We start from the raw sequence: 22,327 nt of genomic DNA on the forward strand, positions 1-22,327 counted from the left end.
CAACCCTCCGATTGCCAGACGATAGCTCTTACCGCCTGGGCCAATATCGCCCCCAATGTTGTCACTAACTTCAGATCAAAAACAAGTAATCCCAAAGTTTTAGAAGGTGTTTTAAATCCACAATGCTAGAACTGACAGATACACTCAGGCATGTGAGTGTTAACAGATACAGAGGGTGCAGAAGATCGATAAAAGTACGAGGGGAACAAGGCAGCCCGGACACTCGACCACAACACGACGCAGAAGAAGACTGAAAGGCACAGACACAAAGCTGAGGAGATCATAACTCATACAACAGCATAATTACAGCACGCGGTGAGATCGATTCTCATTCCGCGGCCGTTTCTCTCAACCCGGGGGCCGTCAGTGTAAATGTCCGGAATGAGAGGAGCCGACAGCGGACGGTCAGGACGCCAGGGCCGGGGAACGGCGGGAGCGTCAGGCAGAGAGAGGAGCGCCAGGCCAAGCTGGCGACGGGCTGCCAGATAAACGAGCGTGAAGCAGCGGAGGAGGCCCCTCAATCACGCGAGCGGCACAGATGTTCAGAGCCGCCGAAATCTCCGCGCCTCGCCGCGGTTACGGCGGGTGACATCTGTCAGGCTCTGGAATCACAGTGGGGACAGAGTTATGGTTCCAGCCAGGAGAGGGGAACCTGGCTCTTTCTTCCTCTCTGCTTCTCCATGGCTACGGGCTTCATCAGGGCACGACTGGACCACTCACGGCCCTATATCACATTATATAACCCTGCGTATAGGTCCGGTAATCCCCAGAGTTTGTACTCTCTCTCTCTCTCTCTCTCTCTCTCAGAGAACATTGTCACGCTACTGTGCAAGCTGACAGTGTAAGTCCATCAGCATCAAAACAATGGGAGATGGGAACAAATGAACAACAGCGACCGCTAGCTCCCAACGAGACCGTGAAGATGATTACGGAGATGGGGAACTGATGTCCTGATAAGTGTTTAACAGAGCCTGAAAACACAAACGATTCCGACGCGGTTAATGCGGGTTTCCTGGCGTTCCCTTAAAAATTCAGAGCGATAAAACTGCCAGAAGTTAAAATTACCAGTGATTAGGAAGACAGAAACGGATAAATAAATGGCACTTTGAATGAAGCGTTTAGCTGGGGCTGTTAAGTGGTTCCTCCCTCTTGTTAAATGGCAATGTTATTTTTGCTCAGAGTTTGCTAGAAGAGCAAGCAGTAGCAGTTAATTCAAACAATGGAACAGACTGCAGTAGTCGGTTCAGCTTGAGCGGATATCCCATCCCACCCCTCAGTCAGATCCGCGAGGTGCCCGACGCCGTGAAGGCAGGAGCGGTAAATGCCAGTGGCGTCGCATGATTTTAATGTACTTTCCAGATTTCTCATTTTCTTAAATAACAAGAGATGCATTGAAAAAAAAAATCACAAAGCCTTCAGGAGCCCCACATTGTACTTGCATAGTTCAACACTTCCCTTCAAGGCAATTCAGCTGTGCACAGCTGTCTGGCAGTCGGAGGGTTGCCGGTTCAATTCTGCCCTGGGTGTGTCCCTGAGCAAGACACCTAATCCCCGATTGCTCCTGACGAGCTGTTCGGTGCCTTGCATGGCAGCCAATCGGCATTGGTGTGTGAGTGTGTGTGTGAATGGGTTGAATGAGAAGCATCAATTGTACAGTGCTTTGGATAAAGGTGCTATATGAATGCAGTACATTTACCATTTAACCCTGTGATTCCATAGAGGAACCCCATCTAGGTAAATGGTTCTTTGTCCGGGAGCTTTCACACTTCACACCAATGACAAAGGGCTCCAAAAAGAACTAAAAAGAGTTCTGCTATGAAGACAAGCCAAAAAAAAACCCTGTTTTTCTGAGAGTGTACTCCACACAACCTAACATAATGGGGATAGAAGCAGAAAGTGGGAAAATAGCTAAAACACCACCTGAAAAGGTGGAAGGGTTATGATTCACACTTGTTTACAGACGAACGCTGCAGATAATTTATTTACAGAATCACTCGTTCCCTGCTAATAGAATCTCGGCTGGAGCTGGACTCCTGAATTAGCTTGGCAGGGCAGGGTGGAAAAGCCTGGCGGGACGGCACCGCTCCCATCTGCCGGCTGCGTCTTTGGGCCTGGCACGTCACCCCCCCGGCCCGGGCGGATCAGAACCCGTCCAGCACCAGGTACAGGCTGAGCTACAGGACGGCCTGTAGTGTAGTGGTTAAGGTAAAGGACTGGGACACGCAAGGTCGGGGGTTCTAATCCCGGTGTAGCCACAATAAGATCCGCACAGCCGTTGGGCCCTTGAGCAAGGCCCTTAACCCTGCATTGCTCCAGGGGAGGATTGTCTCCTGCTTAGTCTAATCAACTGTACGTCGCTCTGGATAAGAGCGTCTGCCAAATGCCAATGTAATGTAATGTAAGGTGGAGGAACGGGAGCAGGGTTCACCCGGCGCTCCGGGGTCGAGTGTCAGAGTGCAGGGTGAACGCGGTGCCGTCTGTGTAAGTGACAGGGCGCTCCGGGGTCGAGTGTCAGAGTGCAGGGCGAACGCGGTGCCGTCTGCGTAAGTGACAGGGCGCTCCGGGGTCGAGTGTCAGAGTGCAGGGCGAACGCGGTGCCGTCTGTGTAAGTGACAGGAAAACAGACGCCCATCACCACCACAGCCGCACAGCGACATCTCTGATTTCCTCCTCGATCCGCCAGCAGAATCCTGTTTCCGGGGTCCTGGCCTGGAATGCGGAAAGCCCGTTAAAGAAGCTGTAATCCGCAGACCACCTATAATCCTGGAGAAGACTCGCTCCGCGGGAGAAGTAGATCGATCAAAAGAACAGGCGCTAAACGTGCTAAACGTGAAAACCTCACGACTGCGACGCACCTGAAAACAAACCAAATCATTTCAAAAAGGCCATTTTCTGCAAGCTTGCATTTCTCTCTCACTGCCCCATTAAAACAGTGATTATGAAGCGGATTATCAAAAAGATTAAGGGGATTAATAATCCCTCATCACATCAGAGAATAGGGAAAACACGTCTGACGTTCCACACACAATTAGACATACACTAATATTAAAACATTATTTTCTCTCTCCAAAGCTCCTGTATAATGACACTGTAAGATGTGTTGACCCGTACTGTATGACCTGCAGGGACCTGCATTAATATGCAGCAATCCGGGGGCAAAGCGCCCATAATCTTCTGTTTCCTGCCCTGCCCAGCACACCCGTTGTCTGCAGATGTTCTCTGCCCCCCCCCACCCCCCGTGCCGCAGATTAAGCGGTGACCTTGCCGAAGTTCAGCGACAACCGGGAGAGAATGTCCTTTTATCCATTAAAACAACACTCTAACATCACAAAAACCCACTGCTTCTTTAACCTCAGCCCCTTTGTGCTCCTGCAAGACGACGCTCCTCTGAGCTCCCCCGTGGGTCTCCATCAATCCAGGGAGAATGAGGGGAGAGGAGAGCTTCTCTCCCCAGTGTCGGGGATTAAAACTCCCCGTAGCTGCAGGGCGGTGGAGGTCTCATGACTTCGTAATCATGCTAATAATCCAACGGAAGTGGAGGGAACGTGCTCATGAATACAGGGAAGAAATGCCGATGCCGAAAAACACACTAAAGGCACAGCACATACCTGCATAGATGAGCTTTTTAAACAGCGTTTGCCCTACGCCTTCCATCACTATGCTTTCTGATTAACTGTATATCGGTGGAGGGATAAAAGCAAAGAACTAAAAAAAACAAAAAACTATGATAATTAACTATATTGCTATAAATGCAATCATTCATATTCAAACTGAATTAAAAATGAGCTGGGTTGAATGGGGTTAGTATCACAGAAAACCCATTTCAAATAAACACGGATGCACTTATTAAACTGTGCTCAGAAAGTAAAACCATTTTTAAAGGTGTAATTGGATATTGCACTCCAGTAACCAAAACATGTTTGCTGAAATAGGATTGAACATTCACACACATCCAATCATTATATAATCTTGTGTGCAAAGGGACAAACACACAAGAGTGATCTGAATTCAGAGAAACGCTTCAAAGAAGAAAAATCTGGAATGTTTATTTTTGTTTTTTGTTATCCCCTTAAGTCTTCGTGCACTGCTCTCAGTCGCATGCTTGGCTCACCGGAAAGCAGAAATTGCATAAACCCCAATCTGCCAACGTGAGTCAATTTAATCTATAAATTACGCTGGGTGCTTGGACGATGATGACAATAATAAAAACGCGACTCTGTGTGACATTACGTAAGCAGTCTATTCTCACGGGGGCAGTGGTTGGGGCCACGAGAGATCTGGGAGAACCGCAGTGACGATGATATAATCCTCATTTTAAAACCTCCTCATTCACTAAAGCAGATTACGTACTGCTGTCGCACTTTCCATTCACATTTGCACCGACAGGCCAATCGGACGGCCCGTTGACTTTGGTGACGGAAAGCCTTTTTCGACAGACCACAGAGATCCTTACCTATCAACACGCCTCACCGCCAAACAAAAGAAAAGGCAGGTAATAAAAATCTGCCCTCCACATACACCTCACCTACCCCTAAGGCCTTTCAACTCACCTATTCATATACAGCCTAACCTTCTCGCCAAAAATAACTCACTACCCTCATTTAAATAATAAGTCCCCCAAAAGTTATTAAGAGCCTTAATGGCAGTCCGTTCCACAGTTCCATGTAACAATCTATTACGGTCAAACGTTCCACGACTTTCGAGGATGTAATTAAAGAGTCTTTAAATTTAAATTTCATAATGAATAACTGTCACATTTTTTCCTTCTTTTTGCTTTGGGTGTAATTAATTATTGCCCTTGCTCTGCCTGACCTAGCCAAGGTCCCCAACTGAGTCTTGGACACAGACACTCGATTTCTCTCACTCGATTTCTCTCACTTTTTACAGCCCCAGCACAGAATATAATTTTCTGGCTGAAATTAATTAGACCTGTGTCTTGCCATCTTTAGAAAATTCTTTAAAATATTAATACTATTATGAATATGATTTATCTTTTATAATTTTCATTGATTGATTCAAAACAAATATAAAGCAGTAATATAACCTTCTGATGAAGCCAAGCCATGATATTAAGAAAGATCTGCTGTTCACTGGCTAAGTTTGCACACACTATATTCTGGATATTGGTCCTTGGTTTCTGTCCTATTAGATGTTCACACACCATAAAATATGTTGGCTGATTCCTGTGCTGTATATTAGACATGTCCTAAATGAAGCCTATACAAGGTCATGAAGATATTTGCTTTAGTGTTTTTTGTTTGTGTTGTTTTTCTGCTCGCAAAATACTTTCTTGCAAATAGTGGTCCTCTTCAAGACCCTTTAAAGTGGTTGCTTTTAAGCCATTTCCGTTTTCTTTTTCCTTCCGAAAGGTACATGTCATATCTTTCAATGAAAAACAATATATGTTTTTCTTCCCCTTCCAAAGAAAACTATTTCTGCCACCTCATCTTTTTTCCCTCCTTCATTTCCATTGTGAAATGTGATGTGAAACCAGGAGGAACAGGGAAGCAGCCGGTTCCTGCCTGGGCCCCACGCCTCTCCTGTACAACACCAGTGCGGCTCTGAACGTGGCCCTGACTTCCTGCTCCTCCTGGGCCCCTCAGTGGACGATTGATCAGACGGCGATAGGGACACAGCACACAGCGGGCCGACTTCTGTTCTCTCAGCTCCTTCCATTCTGCTCTTCGACTCCTCTCGACAAGAACACCCTCGCAGGCCTCGGCTGCGTGAACCCTGCATCATGAGAGGCTCTGTCTAACAGCAGGGGACTTTGGCGCAAGGCAAGCACTACATTATTTATAATGGAGGATTCTGGGTAAAGGTGCCTACACACGCGAAGTGACACCTCTGCTGCTGCCACCCGTCCACCAACCACAGTGTGACGCAGCGCTTTCTCACGCCATCGTTGAAACCGGGAAAGGGGCGCGCGGTGAAAACCTAAGTTATGTTTCCCAGGGAAATATCTGACAGGAATGGATTTTGTTTCTCGAGTTAGTTACGTGAAACAAGATCTGGACACTATAAGAGCACAAATAAAAAACATTCGTGGAGAAGACCCGCTGAATTATGTGGGTCAAGCTAGCTACGTTGCAATCAGAAATCAAACCTGCCAGCCTACTTTTCAGGTCTTGACTAATGACTAATGTAGCGACTACTGTTGGCCGTAAAGTCCACATTAAATCGTAAATCACACACAGAGCAGACAGAGGTTTGAATAGCAGTGTCCCTTTTCTGATTCCCAAGATCTGAAAAAGCCTGAGCATTTCAGCAATATCATTTATTTTCATTGTTTCTTTCATAAGTATAAAGATGATATACTTATATGTATATTAAGTTTCCTTTAATTAAAGCTTCCCTTTTATAGCCAACCCCATTGCAGTGTCATAGTTAAGGTGCTTACGTTACCTATGTCCTAGCTGGACTGGAATACAGTATCATAGTTAAGATGCTTACGTTACGTATGTCCTAGCTGGACTGGAATACCTCAATACTTGCGCTACGGGGAATGTTCGTCAGTATTTAATACCCAGTGAAGAGCCACTTGAATAGAATAGAGGCTACACTGGCCTTCAGTATAGGATAATTGGTGCCTGATTGGGGCGACATTAGCTCAGGTGGGAAGAGGAGTCGTCTCGCAGTCGGAGGGTGTGTCCCGCCCTGGGTGTGTCGAAGTGTCCCTGAGCAAGACACCTAACCCCCAAATGCTTCTGACGAGATAGCTGGTACCTTGCATAGCAGTCAATCGCAGTTGGTGAGTGAGTGTGTGTATGAATGGGTGAATGAGAAACATCAGCTATACAGCTCTTTGGATAAACCATTTACCATTCGATAGCTGATTACCTGGGCAGGAACTTGAGTTGGGCGTTGAAGCTGGACTTGGCCTGGATGTAGCCCGTCTTGGGCAGAACCTCCAGGTGACTCCTCAGCTCCTTGCACACCTCGAACGTGAGCCGAAGGGCTATGTTGGACCTGGAACACAACACACACAGGCCCGGCCACCGGCACCCTCTGAGAGAACTACGGGTTGATCCGCTACAACGTTTTATCTGCCGTTCTTAATTTTACACTTTAAAGAGAAGCTTTAGAGGGGGGTGCCTGATCAGCCCCCTTTCGCTATTTTTAAAATAACTTAAGTGTAAAGTGGGCCGTGCCTGCCTGCGATGAATCACTATTCCGAGGGTGGAACAGAAACGTCATGGAAACGTGCCGGCGTCCAGAACTGGGCAAGCAAGGCTGGGAACACACACACACACAGACACACACACACACACTCCTACTCCACCCACCCGCCCCCAGCCTAAGCCCACTCACTAGCACAAGATGATGTAAACGCATGCAACAAAACCCAGTGATCCTCTGGGGGTGGCTCCTACAGAACGCAAGTTATAATGTATTTTAGTACCAAAAAACATTGGATTACACATACGTGTCATCTTGCATATACGTGGGTGTAATTGTTTTTAAGTTCAGTGCATTACTGTACTGCATGCTATGCTGTAAAAATGGTGCGATACTATCGTGTTTTTATTACAGATTTATACGTAAGTGTGATGGACTGATTAATTGATCTTTATTAGTGTCTACACACTGAATGTTTAATTAATTTCTAGGCCACTGCTGTGTGCTCTGTTAGTCTGGGAGCTTCACTCATTCCTCAGTGAAGTCATCGTTTAGGACAGGTACACGCAAAGCGCACCTGGTGGAGGCACATCGCATATGCCTGAGCGACCAGAAGGACGTGCAGTGAGACAGAAACTCTCCCTCCCCGTGCGATGGTTTAGCCAAAGACGCTCGTGACACCGTGTAGAACTGGCAGCTACAGTTTCCACTGGTACGGCCTGGATCTGACGCCACATCGGGGGATACATCCACAGACTGGACCAGCGTTACAGCAGGGCCTCACATTTTCTCTAAGTGTATTATTGATTTAAAAAAAATTTTATTTCATGTTTATTTGAGCAGGGACAATGCCAGGAGACATAGCATCGTTACTGCCAGTTCACACCAGGTTCTCGTAGCCGACGTTCTGCATACAGAGATTATAGCTTATCGCTAGTTTCCAACTCCCGCCCCCTAGTTAGGCTTTTTTATGAAAAGAAAGGAAAAAAGATTACAAATGAAACACAGAGTGTTAAATGGAAGATTTACTGCATGTTGCGTAATGACACAATGCGGAAAGGATCCCTGCACTATTTACTTAAAACGGCTCATACTGCTGGAAGCTGGCAAAGGAGAAAAGGTGAAAGCCATGCGCACCAGTGCAGTGGTGACATCACGGCAATAAATTAAAAGCGGGGAAAATGAGAAAAGGAGCAGGTAAGATATCCCTGTCTAAAGAGACAGCTCCTTATGACTCCATTTAAAATCATTTTTTCCACAAGGGCACGGGAACCTGACTCCAGGCTAGTGACTGATACGTGTAGCGTTGAGTCTCCGGCTAAATTGGCGGATAATGTGAAATGCACTGAGTCCTGGTTTTTTTTTTCATCCCGACGCTGAAGTGACCCAGTTTCTGTGGGCTCCAACAGATGGTTCTCCCGTTGGCAAGGACACACCGTAGCAGCAGATAAAAATGGATGCACGCCCTGGGAATCGTTCACGCAAAGCCCCACCGCACGCATCCTGCACACGCCACCTTTAAGGTGGTCGCACCCTGTAGCCGACAAGCAACACAGCTGCTTTAAACACAATTTCCCGATTAAAAGTATGATTTTGTCCTTTTATCAGTAAAGGACACGGGGACCTGTCTTGAAGCCCGTGATGGAAATATAACAGAAACTCCACTGAATTGTTTAATAAATTTGCCCTGTAGTATAAACTGTCCCCTGGCGGCTTTATTTATACCAACAGTGAAGCATTCGCATTTCTGTGAAATCCAAGCAGATGGTTAGCCCTGTGGTAAGGACGTACTGTCGAGGGTGTTATAAATGCATCTTCACCTTGGGAATCCTTCACGGGAGAACAACTTTGCTTACTGTACATCGTCTTGTCAAAAAAAACTTTAAAAAAACTTGCACTCATGGTCAATGTTTTTTTGTTGTGGTTAAAGAATGACTTAAGTGGGGCAATTTCGGAGGGCACAGATAGGAGAGCAACGGCCAAGCCCCCACGATGAAGATTTAGGACCACCACGGATGGAAGCATCTGGTCTAAGATCGTTTTTTAACCGACATCACCTCTATCTTAACAAAACGTTAAAAAAAAAAAAACTTTCTCCTGTGACACCCGGCACAACTGGTGGATGAACGCAAGCTCCAATGAGTGCAGGATGAATCAAAGTGTACGAGCACAGAGACGTGGTAGAGATCAGACAACACTGTAATGTACCATATCCAATGTGAGCACTGTGCAACGGGTCCCAGGGTGAGGAGAGAACATGGATGTGCGTGCACCACTGATCCAGGTGCAGCAGGCAGATTTTAAGTGTGTAAAGCCTACACAGCTGGACGGCCGTTTATCCATGCTGTTCATATCGCTCTAAAGAGCCCGGGACCGTCCCATTCTATCACACTCTGCATGGCTGGGCTGCTTATAGCCCCCGGGTTTCACTCCTGGAAGCGCCCGCGGCGTTGTAACGGGAGGTCTCCCCCTCCATTTTGTCTTCCTGCCGCGGTTCTGAGAAACACGGCCGTCCAGATGGCTGCCTAACTCCCCCTCGCGCTGTTCGGAGCCCCCCCCCCCCCCCCCCCCGTGGGCGGGGCCTAGCGCGATACGGAACCCTGCGAGGGAACCTGGGTACTTTCTCATGACTCCTTCTGTCGGAGGAAAAAACCGGAAAAAAAACAAAACAAGGAGTCGATCCCCCTTACGAGAGGGGCCGGGGGCAAAATGGCGCCGGGGTTTTCAAAAGAAGAACGGGCAAGTGGGACATACAGAGTTCTCTTTTTGTGCCACCGGTAACTCTAAAAACAAAGATCATTAATCACCGTAGCCCCATTTTGTCTGGGTGTACGTGAGGTTGTACTAATAAAAGCCGTGTTAAGCAAAGTGAGCCGAAATCCATGACGGAGCAAGAGGGCGAGGGGGGAAAAAAACAAAATGGTGATCTGCCGTCTGCAGGGTCTGCTCAACAGACCTTCAAAGACAGTTATTCAGGAGTTTTCATTATGTACGAGGAGTAACAATATATATTTAACCCAAAGACTTAATATAAAACTGACAAATTAATTCATGGTTCCATAGTACAAAGCTGTGAATACAAAGGCGTTGTACCTGGAATACAGACAGTGAGAGCACCCTTCCTAAATCTGTAATTAAGAATTGCCATTAATACCTGCTATGTATGAACGAATAGCATATCATAAGAGCCGTCATTCCCTGACTTGCGTTGTTTTCTTTTCCCTACGCCTGATTGGAGACTGTGGGAATAATCTGGAGTGGCCCTCGTGCAGCCGGGGGATTATATTTGCGATATCACTCGCGGAATCGAGGCCAATGTCATTGTCACATCTGTGTCCGGCCTCCAGCTGGTCTCTGCAGCATAACGCCCCGCTGATGACACCACGGGCAAAGACTCCGCACACAAAGAGCCACACTTTGAAGTTTCCTGGACGCAGCAGTTTCTTATTTTAACCAACCCCATCCACGTCCCCAAACACACACAAACTTGCAGATATGGAAAAAAACTAACACGACTGAACACAAAGAAATATAGTCCAAAAACAACTTTGGGATATACAGTACTGCGCAGAAGGCTTAGGCACCCCAGACTTTATTATATATATGTTTATTTTTTTGTGTGTGTTAGTATATAACACATTTCAGATTTCCAAATATTTATTTTTTTTGTATTTAATTTAAAAAGTTACGTATTACTTTAAGCAATTGACTAATTTTTACAAGCAGGGAGCCAACCAAAGTCTGCAGAAGAACTGTGGCAAGTTCTCCAACATTCTTGGAACAACCTCCCTGCTGATTGTCTAATAGAACTGCAGGACAGCGTTGGCTATCTCAGAAAAGTGATGCAGTTTTAACGGCAAAGGGTGGTCACAAAAAATATTGATTTAATTCAGTTTTTAACTATTCTGCCAAATTAATAAAATGTAATGTAAAATGTATAGTACGTTTATTTAGGACCTTTCATTGAATTATTTTTGAAAGAATCTTATCTGTGCAGAATGTTATACAGGTGCCTAAGACTTTTGCATAGTACTGCATCCATGAGGATATGATGAGCAGAAACATATATCAGTGCTAAAATGGAGTTAAACAGGGAATTAAATGAGCCACTGAAGAAAACAGACCTCATATCAAGTGAGACATTCTACCACTGAGATGTGAACTGAAAGTCACACAACTGTAATAAACTTTTAGCTAAATATACTATTTAATAAACACTACACAGTTTAAATCGGTGCACTTTTGTGGTCAGAAGCAAGGCTTCTATCTGAGAAGGCAAAATGAAAGGAAGATATTTTCTAAGACACTTGCCTGCAGGGTACAACCCACTACCTTAGAAACCAAAACTAGGAAGCCAGTAGTATGAGTCAGTCAGACCTTTCGGAATACACCAATCGATACATAAGCAGAGGAAAATAAAGTTATTGAACCCCGTGTGGTAATCTGTCCTCTGCATTTGACCCATCCTCGTTACAGTGGGCAGCCATCTTGAGGCCTTATGTGAGGGGAAGGGCCTTGCTCACGGGCCCAACAACTGTGCAGATCTTATTGTGCCTACACAGGGGCTGGAGCCACCAACTTTCCGGGTCCCGGTCATGTACCCGAGGCACTATGCTACAAGCTGCGCTAATATATGACCTAAATGACCTGGATAGCATATGAAATCAAAACCTCACATGTGTATTTTCAAAAAGTGATTGGCTACATTTTCTTTGTTATGTAACATTTAGTTAAAACTCGCAGAAAGAAGTTTTCACACTCACCGGCTCTGCACGACGATGCTGTCCTGATAGAGTCGGTCGTACATGCAGATTTTCAGATCCATGTTGGGCTGGTCCACCCACACAGGGACGCAGACCCCCAGCCCACGCACGGCGATGGGTATCTGCGTACGAGAGGTCTCGCTGCGTCATGCGCTCACTCAGAAGGACAGGAGAACTCGCTCGACTCGGCAGGAGAACGGACACCGTACCGGCTCACAGTCGGGGTTGGAGAACCTAATGTGGAAGTCCATCTTCACCTCTCCCAGCACGGTTGGTGTGAAGACTATATGCAGCTTGACGCATCCGAAGGGGCCGATTTCGCCTTCTCTCCCCTGGAGGGTGGAAAGGCTCGTGACACACACACACAAGAAGCCCTGCACCCCATCCTGCTCTCAAAGGCAAACTGGAGGCAGCAACCTACTGCTGAATAACTGAAAACATCTAGCAGTTGTTAACCAAACATAAACCACAGTAATTTCTAAACACATTATACTCCATTTTGCCACTTCAGATGTCATTCCACCATTTTTGGCCTTGCAGGCCCTTACTACAATACCAGTATTTAAAAGAAGGGGTCATCTCCTCATAAGCTGAACTAATATGGCCTTGTAAGTTGGCTGAAAGTCTCCTTCCCTTTGTGCTCTGGTTAAAGCATAGGAGTACTAACTGCTATCTAATCTTATCTGACATTTTTTATTTAGTTTCTTCTTTTGCTGCCATACCTTAAATTTTTTCCCTCTCGTTTTATGTAAAGCACATTCAGCCGCAATTGTTACATGAGATGTACAGTACAAATAAAATCTGATTTACTGATTGAAACTCTCGGTGCTCGATTATCAGAGAAGGCCTAGGTCTTTTAAACCTTTCCATGGACTTGTCTTTGATAAAGGCATCAGACACTCTGACTCAGGCAAGCAGAATCAAACCAAAGAATAAAAATTGGTTTAAACTGGCACTGTGGTGAAAATATGGCAGGCAAAAATACGCATGTTAAGAGCGAACAGACGTGTCACTTAGTTTCTCCCTCTCACATGTCGCTGCTCGAGAACGCTAATGCTTATTCTGACATAATCCATTTATAAGTCACAGAAATCAGCCTTCATTTAAGGGCAAATAAATCACAGTGACAACACGCCAACACGCCGCAGTGAACACAGCCGCCGCCGCCTCCACGCACGCGCACACGCGATCGATACGGGGAGGCCCATTAGCGGCCTGGCACGAACAGTGGGGCAATGAGCCCGGAGACGGGAGGTTTCAGCTCAAAATGGGAGAAATAACTTCACCCATTTCAGTGTGCGGATAACAATATGGCTAACCGACAATAAGGATACCTCGCTAGAAGGATTCTTGGAGGACGGTAAAACTTAAATCTTAAAATGAAATCTAACCTCAACAGATGTTTTTTACTGTCCTCACTTACTTCCTCAAATAATTAATTCAAACATTTTTTTTTACCTTTTATTTTAAGAAATCAGATTTTTGTCCGTCTGTTGCCTTTTACTGTTTCAACCCAGTACCCAATTGTTCACACACAGACATAGAGTACATACAGGCGGCTCTAGACATACAGAAGAACGGACAATGCCAGATACCCATTCCTCGAAGTAAAGCACAAGGCCTAAGAGCAGACAGACACTGCGGCGTTAGTGCTGTCCCCACCTCTCCAGGCCTGATATCACCACAGTCCAGGGTGTCCTCCGTGCTGGACTCCTGCAGCTCTGCTCCAACCGGCACTGAAGACGCGGGCCTTGAAGAGCCTTCTGCACCCGTCACTTCAGACACCTCAGGGGTCGGACATGTTACTGAGGACCCCCCTGCAGCTGTGGACAGAACAGACACTCTCACAGGTTACTGTGCCTCTTCCTCTGGGGCTTAACCTCCGGGGAGAGGAGCTCCCATGTTACTGAGGACCATCCTGCAGCTGTGGACAGAACAGACACTCTCACAGGTTACTGCCCCTCTCGCCCTGGGGCTTACCTGTAGTGGAACAACCTCCCGTGTTACTGCACCGCTTTGGTGTGGACAGATGGAACACAACACAACCCTCAGCGAGGGCAGCTTTTACTCTTCTCCTGTGTAAGGCACTGAGCGGCAAGGGCAAGAGCAGGAGTCAAACCGTGACACTGCAGGGAGTGTTGGGAGGTTTATGGAGGTGTGGGGAGGTGTAGGGAGGAGAGTGGAGCTCATTGAGGTTCAGTAGTTTACATTACATTATTGGAATTTTGGCAGATGCTCTTATCCAGAGCGACGTACATTTGATTAGACTAAGCAGGAGACAATCCTCCCCTGGAGCAATGCAGGGTTAAGGGCCTTGCTCAAGGGCCCAACGGCTGTGCGGATCTTATTGTGGCTACACCGGGATTAGAACCACTGACCTTGGGTGTCCCAGTCATTTACCTTAAACACTACGCTACAGGCCGCCCTAGTAGTAGTGCTCCCCGCACATTTAACGCCTCACCAGGCAGCTCATGAACGGACAGCTCTTTGGCTTTTGGGAACCTACACGACTTTATCTCTTATATTTTTATCTAATTTACTTGTATGTACACTTTACTACAGGAGGGCTTTTGGGAGAAGTGCTATCACAACTGAACAAGACCTTACAGCACAAGCACAACCAATAACATGACCAATGATTGGCCATGGTATTTGTTTTGCACCAATCATTGGTTGTGTTATTAGTTCTGCATGTGCTAAATATCTTTGTAAATCACGCTGATAATATGAAAACCTGTCATACTTATATTCGGTACACAATCTGTTACACCATTCGTTAATTACTACTAATTTTTTATCTTGATTTTGTGATCTGAGCTCAGCTACATTTTATATGAAGTGCACCTCCATGTCAAGGTCAGTTTCACAAGCAGTATGCTATACCTACACACATCCAAACCAGGGGGAATTCACAGAAAAGCACATTGAGCTACTGTATGTTCTCAAAATGGCTTCCAGCACACACTGATTTACAGTACTATGGCATTACACCACACATGGCTACGTTTCAGACACAAGCTCACCGCTCGGCAGAACAGACGGCTGGATTACCCAGGGTTCGAGTGTTCTCCAACAATGCCTGAGAGATTATCCAGAGAGACTGGCTTTGTGTGACGGGGAGTACTACTGCATGGAGGTGCAGGCGGTGATAACTTTCAGCCATTTAAATACACACATTACTCCCATCTCAAGTTTCATTAAACAGTAAACCCCAAGGAAATAATCAGACAATAAGTGTGAGCATGTATTTCCCATTCACATATTGCACATGGATGGAACACATTTTCTGGTCAAAATTTAGTTTTAAATCCATAAATACAACATACACGTTTGCACATGTAGTGAAAGGGTTGACTATTAGAATATGTTATGTAAAAAGGGTAGGTGTAATAAGATAAAGCTTCAGCCTACACCTTTTCGGTTAAAGATTGTTATTCATTATTTCTATGTGCATTCATTCTGTAAAAATAGTTAATAAGGACCGAAATAAATTACTACTACTAATACATCTCTATTGCACAAAGAATAGCAGTTTAGATTAGAATTTGTTATACAGGAAACAAAAATATTTGTTATGCAGTCCAGACATGTTCAAATGTTTTTCTGAAATGTTCAAACGTTTTTCTGACTTCATCAATAGCTAGTGGATTAAGTTGTTATTGGGAGAAACATGCTTTGCCTTCAAGCCTCACAAATGCTATATAATAGCCTCACAAATACTATATAATATGTTGAAATGTAGTGAAACTGAAATGTAGCCCAACTTCCCCACTGTGCTACCGCACTGTGACCCTAACAAACAGAGCCAGTGCGTGTTTCTCTAAAATCATGCGTGCTTAAAGGTACAATAGGTAAGATTTTTGTGTTCAAATATTGTTACAAGACCATTGTAAATCCCTTCCTATCATTGAAAAAGGCTCACTGACATGTTGACTCACCCTCTGCCTGTGTTTATAGTCCTTAAATTCGGGTTTCAACATATGCAGCTGACGGGCCAGCACTCTGTACCAAAACATTGTATAACTGCACAATAATTCATTGGTTGAAAATTGGGTTCTAATTGGCACAGCCAATGGCATTTCAGCTTCAGCGCGTTCACAGAGAAGGGGGAGGGATAAACGTTGTGGTTTGAGCGTATTTGTTGCTGCAATTCCCCTCTTGACCGTTAGAAGTCCAAAATGAGCTATGGTACCTTTAAATGAACATGCGTGTTATTGACCTACCGGACGGTTTGCGCTCCGTGCTCGGGCAGTCTATCACAATAGAAGGCGTGCGGCTCTTTTCCTCCGGCTGCAGGGGACTCTCTCTCTCATCCGACCCAGCCTGGGGGGTGCCGCTGTCCTGGGGGGCCACCTGGACAGGGACACAGACTCACGGGCTCACGGACACACAACCCCGGGCCATGTCCTCCCGTTTCCTCAAATGGCTCAAACTTAAAAGTACCTGACCCATGGAAAGACAGAACAATGAAAGTACACCCGCAGAACCGGCACTGCTTGTGTGGGACAGAAACGCAGACTGTATCCAGCCTTCTTCCTAGAAAACTTCCGTCACTTTTATTAGTGTGTTTTCTGTTAGAAAACGGGCCTCAGAGAGAGCACAGGGAGACTGGATGACTGGGTCCATTACTGGCGACAGAGGGGCAGTCTCACCTGCGCATCCACGGAGGACAGCTTGGAGAGGGGCGGCTCTGGTTTGGAGTAGGCAGAAGGGACCAGGGCGAAGTGTGTTCCCACTGCCCCCTGGTTGGTTAGGGTGATTGTCCGTGAAATTGTCTCCCCCACCACATGGGTGCCAAAGTCAATGAGGCTGCAATCGATAGCGAGCTTGGAGGGGAAAGGGAAGTAATGCACTCAGGAACGTGAGGGAGCAGGCCAAGCACCAGCAGGTCGCTTTGATAGAGTCACCCGATGCTTTAATTTAATTAGAATACGATAACTAATGAAACCTCGGGTACTACATAAAACTGTTCCATGAAAAATGATCTCTTCTTCAATAGCGTACTGATGTAACCTGATTTGTCACACCGACACTTAATTTCTTCAGGTTTTATCAAGTGAAATATCTAGCAAGTTGTCAATATATTCCCTATTCTATTCCAATCTCAGCGGAGTAACAAGACACGTTCTCAACCCGTCCCGGTGTTATACTCACAGAACACTTCTTGATAGTGCATTTAACAGGCACGGAAAACGGCCCGGCGGCTGATGAAAACTGCACTTCTCCGTCCAAATCTTTATTTATCTGAAAGAATGTCAATACGGAAAACCGCTTTGACTGTTATCACAGGATTTACACATGCAAATATTTGAACAAATATCTGGCAGACATGTTGGTTTTCAGTTGATTTAATCAGCTTAATGTTTACTAACATTCTGCAGGCATACTTGACAGGATATAAATGAATGAGAAATGGGAACGCAAATCTAAAATTAAGTCTCTGTTTTATCATGACAACTGACAAAGACTAATTTGTTGAAGCAAAAACAACTCAGATATCCAGACTACAAATGAACTCTATTAAGGAAATGCCACTCCTTTGTTTTGTTATTTTGACGGAACAGGAACACTTAAAAAGAAAATCCCCCCAAAAAAGTCACAAAGCATACACAATGTGGCACTGTTTTCTAATAAAAATACCATGAACATCAGCAAACCTGGGGTCCACAATGGTAGAGACCAATGCAAAAAATGTCCAGCAGTACCATGGTTTGACAAGCATGACCAGCCATCAGCCATTTGCCAGTAGTTTTCCTTGGGCTACTTAATTTTTGTTGGGATTAGGAAGCAGCTAAATCTATTTTTTGGTCAAATGTAAACTACGGCCTAATCAACTATATTTTTTGTAACCTTAGTGAATTAGGTTACTTAAATGTAACATAGCTAAATCTGCTATTGGTCTCCAACCTTCGATGTCTGTTCTGTACAATAAAAGCTACACCTAACTTACTAGGCTATTGGCCAATAGCTATGATAAGAAGGAGACATTACACTCTTATTGAGGGTACAGATGGTGTCATACTTTTCTGCCACAGAAACACAAAGCCAGTCAAGTTAAACTAAAATGCAAGATAACACAATGGGAACACTATATTGTTGTTTTATTAGAAATTGCTACTGTAACTGTAACTCTGCTTCTTAATCACTTTTTGCTCGGAAGTACCAAAAAAAAAAGATATTGCAGTACAAGATAACTTGATTGCTTTGAGCAAGGAAAGACGAATAAATAAAGCATAAAACTCTCTAAAAGTTTCAATAACATTTATTGTGTTCCCATAACTGTAGATTTGTTTGTCTCACTTCAAAGGCCAAACCTTCACTGTCTCTCTGTATTGAATTTGATAGGGGGAAGCATGGCAATATGTTCTAATATACTGCATCCCATGTGGAAATATAGTAGACTAAGCATACTAGATGAAGTTTAATGAAAGTTAAACTATAAGTATTCTTAAGCATAAAATAGTATACTTCACGCATAGTCCTAACACACTATGTTTTCACATGGGATAATACATTTTCTGCAACATCTGCATACACCTTTGAGATCCAGTCATATTTTTAGCGGGTCAAGGGAAACATATGACCGTATTTATAAAATGGTCTCAAACCATTAAAGCAGTCAAATCTAATAATCGGTACACAAAATGTAAGACGATAGGCTGGAGACTCACCATTGGTTTAAAGGTAGCCATGATGTCACAGGCCATTCCGGGGGACATGGGACCAGGGGGCTCAAAGCTGTAACAGGGGAATGGTGGGCGGCACACACTTATTTGGATGATGCTTTTATCCAAAAATTAGAAAGCAGTAAATCAGTAAGATTTTCGATTATGATAAAGCTTTTATGCAGAAAGAGGAAAGTTTAATTTCTAAGTTGGTAATGCAAACACAGTTTCTGAAGATTAAATGCGTATATAATGCTGTTTTGAGTAAAACAGAATAGGTTGTATTCAAAGCCACATACTAGCGTACTACTTGGGACTAAACTTCAGGCTGATTCTCATTGGAAAGTCATAAGAGTAGTAAGCCAAGTATGCAGTATTCAAACACAGCAAAAGTAACACAGTATACAGTATGTATACTAAACAAAGGGTAATCATTTGAAACCAGATCAAAGTGCCGATTAAAAATTAAGAATTAATTCTAGTTTCATTCTTCTAACACTGTTGTAGGAGCCACTGTCAGAAGCTAATGTAACATCTCCTGAAAAAGAAAAACACAACAACTGAAAGAGTGAGTGGGCTCACAAGGCAGCGTGTTGCAGCGATTGCAGTCAAACTCATTTCGCTAACCGTTTTCTCCAGGCAAAAAGGAGTCCTTGGCAACAAGCAAGCTGCACCACGTGTCTAGATCTCCGGATAGGTCATGATGAAGTGAAGATGCCTAGAGCGGTTTTGGAAGACTTGAGCCTCCAAACCACACAGAGAAGGCTGACAGATCGATACAACGGCACAGAAAGGCCACGATAACATTCATTTCAAAACACAGGAAAAAAGAAATCGCAGAAGAAAGGGAAAGTCATAAGAGATGAACAAAGGTGTCAAAAGCTAACAGCACTTCTACATAAATTATTAGTTATTTTCTCCTTTTTTGGCTGGAGAGCAAACACACTTTGCGAAAGCACTTAATCACAATGCACATTCTTTAACAAAATGGCTTTATTTTCAATTGTGCTACATGCGCTGTATCAGAGATGCTGCCCCGTTGGCTGACTGTGCTGTGTGCAAGTAGAGCAGAGCCTAGTTAAAATGTATCAGCAAACAGTCATCTTCCATCACCTCTGAAAGGTTTAAACCTGATACTTTCCCAACTGCCATTTCGCAACTGAACTCCAGTCAGAAGAATAAGCTGAGCCACTGTAAGTGCCTGGATGGAGCAGCTCCCAGGTGTTACCTCGCTTTAAGGCAGGGGTGGCCAATCTTCTCTGAAAAGGGCCAGTGTGGGCGCAGGTTTTTTGTTTTAGCCCAGCACTAAGACCACTGATTCTATTCATTAACTAATCATGGTCTTTGATTAAGACTTTAAGCAGTAGAATCAAGTGTTTTAGTGCTGGGCTAAAACAAAAACCAGAACCCACGTTGGCCCTTTTCTGGTAAGACTGAACACCCCTGCTCTCACGCTAACGTAATGCCTATTGCTTCTATAGATTAGGTGAACACATTAACACGCAGAGCTTTATAATTCCTAGAACAGCTCCTTAATTCCCTAACAATGCTGTCAAGCACAGTCCAGATCTGAGCTAACTCTCATTAGCATGTGCTCCAAACCTCCACCATCCAAACACATTTTGGTTGAATGTCATCCAACATTCACATGTTTTGCCAAAAACCATCCTTGGCTTTGTCTCCCCCAGGCAGTATCCGTGCCCTCTTTCTAACACTAAATTCCCTGAATACTATGGAGTAACACCTGGCTAGTTCATGCAGATAAAGGCAGTGAGGTGCTCCATGGTCTGCAATGAAATCCCAGCTGTACCTGTGTCGTGGGGGAAAAGCACAGCCGGCCGTAACTCTGCCCAGGGAGGGAGAGGTTGAACACAGATTTCACTGCTGGATCAACAGTGAAGCATCGAATCGAGCAGTGCTCCTACAACCTGCAGTCTGGCTGCAACAGCTGCGCATGAACCGCAGTCCTGCTTGTACCGCAGTCCTGCATTAACCTGAGTCCTGCATTAACCACAGTCCTGCATGAACTGCAGTCCTGCATGAACCACAGTCCTGCATTAACCGCAGTCCTGCATGAACCACAGTCCTGCATGAACCACAGTCCTGCATTAACCGCAGTCCTGCATTATCCACAGTCCTGCATTAACCGCAGTCCTGCATGAACCGCAGTCCTGCATTATCCACAGTCCTGCATGAACCGCAGTCCTGCATTATCCACAGTCCTGCATTAACCACAGTCCTGCATGTACCGCAGTCCTGCATTAACCACAGTCCTGCATTAACCACAGTCCTGCATTAACCGCAGTCCTGCATTATCCACAGTCCTGCATGAACCACAGTCCTGCATTAACCGCAGTCCTGCATGAACCACAGTCCTGCATTAACCGCAGTCCTGCATTATCCACAGTCCTGCATTATCCACAGTCCTGCATGAACCGCAGTCCTGCATTATCCACAGTCCTGCATGAACCACAGTCCTACATGTACCGCAGTCCTGCATTATCCACAGTCCTGCATGAACCACAGTCCTGCATGAACCACATTTCTGCATGAACCACAGTCCTGCATTATCCACAGTCCTGCATTATCCACAGTCCTGCATGAACCACAGTCCTGCATGAACCACAGTCCTGCATTATCCACAGTCCTGCATTATCCACAGTCCTGCATGAACCACAGTCCTGCATTATCCACAGTCCTGCATGAACCACAGTCCTGCATGAACCACAGTCCTGCATTATCCACAGTCCTGCATTACCCACAGTCCTGCATTAACCGCATTCCTGCATGCACCACAGTCCTGCATTATCCACAGTCTTGCATGAACCACAGTCCTGCATGAACCACAGTCCTGCATTACCCACAGTCCTGCATTACCCACAGTCCTGCATTAACCGCAGTCCTGCATGAACCACAGTCCTGCATTATCCACAGTCCTGCATGAACCACAGTCCTGCATGAACCACATTCCTGCATGAACCACAGTCCTGCATGAACCACAGTCCTGCATGAACCACAGTCCTGCATTATCCACAGTCCTGCATGAACCACAGTCCTGCATTAACCGCAGTCCTGCATGCACCACAGCTGAGACCACGGCAGTGCAGCTCACACCACTCTGCAGAGCAGAAGCAGTGGCTGCTGTATGAGCCTCAGGGACAGACCTGCTTATCTGTGCTCTAATGGCACTGCAGCAATGACACACTCTTACCCACACAAACTGAGAAAACAATGGGTTAAATAAGAAAAGAAAGAGGGTAGCTCAATATAAATGTGGGCCCACTGGCATTATAATAACTTTTAATGTTGACTTTTATATAGTTTTCACCCATATATCAATGAATGAATTATTGATGCACATAGACTCACAAATCCAACAGTACTCTATCTTTGACCAACATATGGAGTCCCTTATACTGTACTTAGGCAATTAAGTTATTTTACATATATTCAACATTTTATAGAAGAATACACAAAATATATTATTTCATACAAAATATATGTGAAAGTATAAAACTATTTAAAACACATTTAAAGAAGTCTCCATTTTCTCAATGACACAAAGCCCTTTCTATGTCTCTACAATCCTCACACTGCATTTCCCCAACACATTTTATCTTTGACAGATCTGAAAATGCAGGATGGATATACAAACGTTAAACCAATCCGGATTTCATCCAAAAAAACAAACAAACAAAAAAAAACTGTGCTTCCCTTGAGTTTTTGAGTCACACCTTCTCTGTTTGAAGCTTTCCCCTGGAGAAGAAGGCACAGCCACAG

The 22,327-nt window shown here is 45.0% G+C and overlaps 1 protein-coding gene across 1 annotated transcript in view; it reads right to left on the reverse strand.

The window, feature by feature from the left end:
• Positions 1-22,327, reverse strand: part of cfap74 (cilia and flagella associated protein 74) — a 60,121-nt gene that overhangs the window by 19,409 nt on the left and 18,385 nt on the right. Inside the window, exons 14-21 of the mRNA XM_061259115.1 lie at positions 18,554-18,620; positions 17,037-17,126; positions 16,535-16,708; positions 16,106-16,235; positions 13,545-13,705; positions 12,092-12,214; positions 11,883-12,004; positions 6,841-6,969 (exon numbers count right to left, since the gene is read on the reverse strand). Of these exons, the coding sequence (XP_061115099.1) occupies positions 6,841-6,969; positions 11,883-12,004; positions 12,092-12,214; positions 13,545-13,705; positions 16,106-16,235; positions 16,535-16,708; positions 17,037-17,126; positions 18,554-18,620 (996 nt within the window). The remainder of the gene's footprint in view (positions 1-6,840; positions 6,970-11,882; positions 12,005-12,091; positions 12,215-13,544; positions 13,706-16,105; positions 16,236-16,534; positions 16,709-17,036; positions 17,127-18,553; positions 18,621-22,327) is intronic.

This window comes from Conger conger, chromosome 10 (assembly GCF_963514075.1).
Source record: "Conger conger chromosome 10, fConCon1.1, whole genome shotgun sequence".
In the NCBI taxonomy this organism is placed as follows: Eukaryota; Metazoa; Chordata; class Actinopteri; order Anguilliformes; family Congridae; genus Conger; species Conger conger.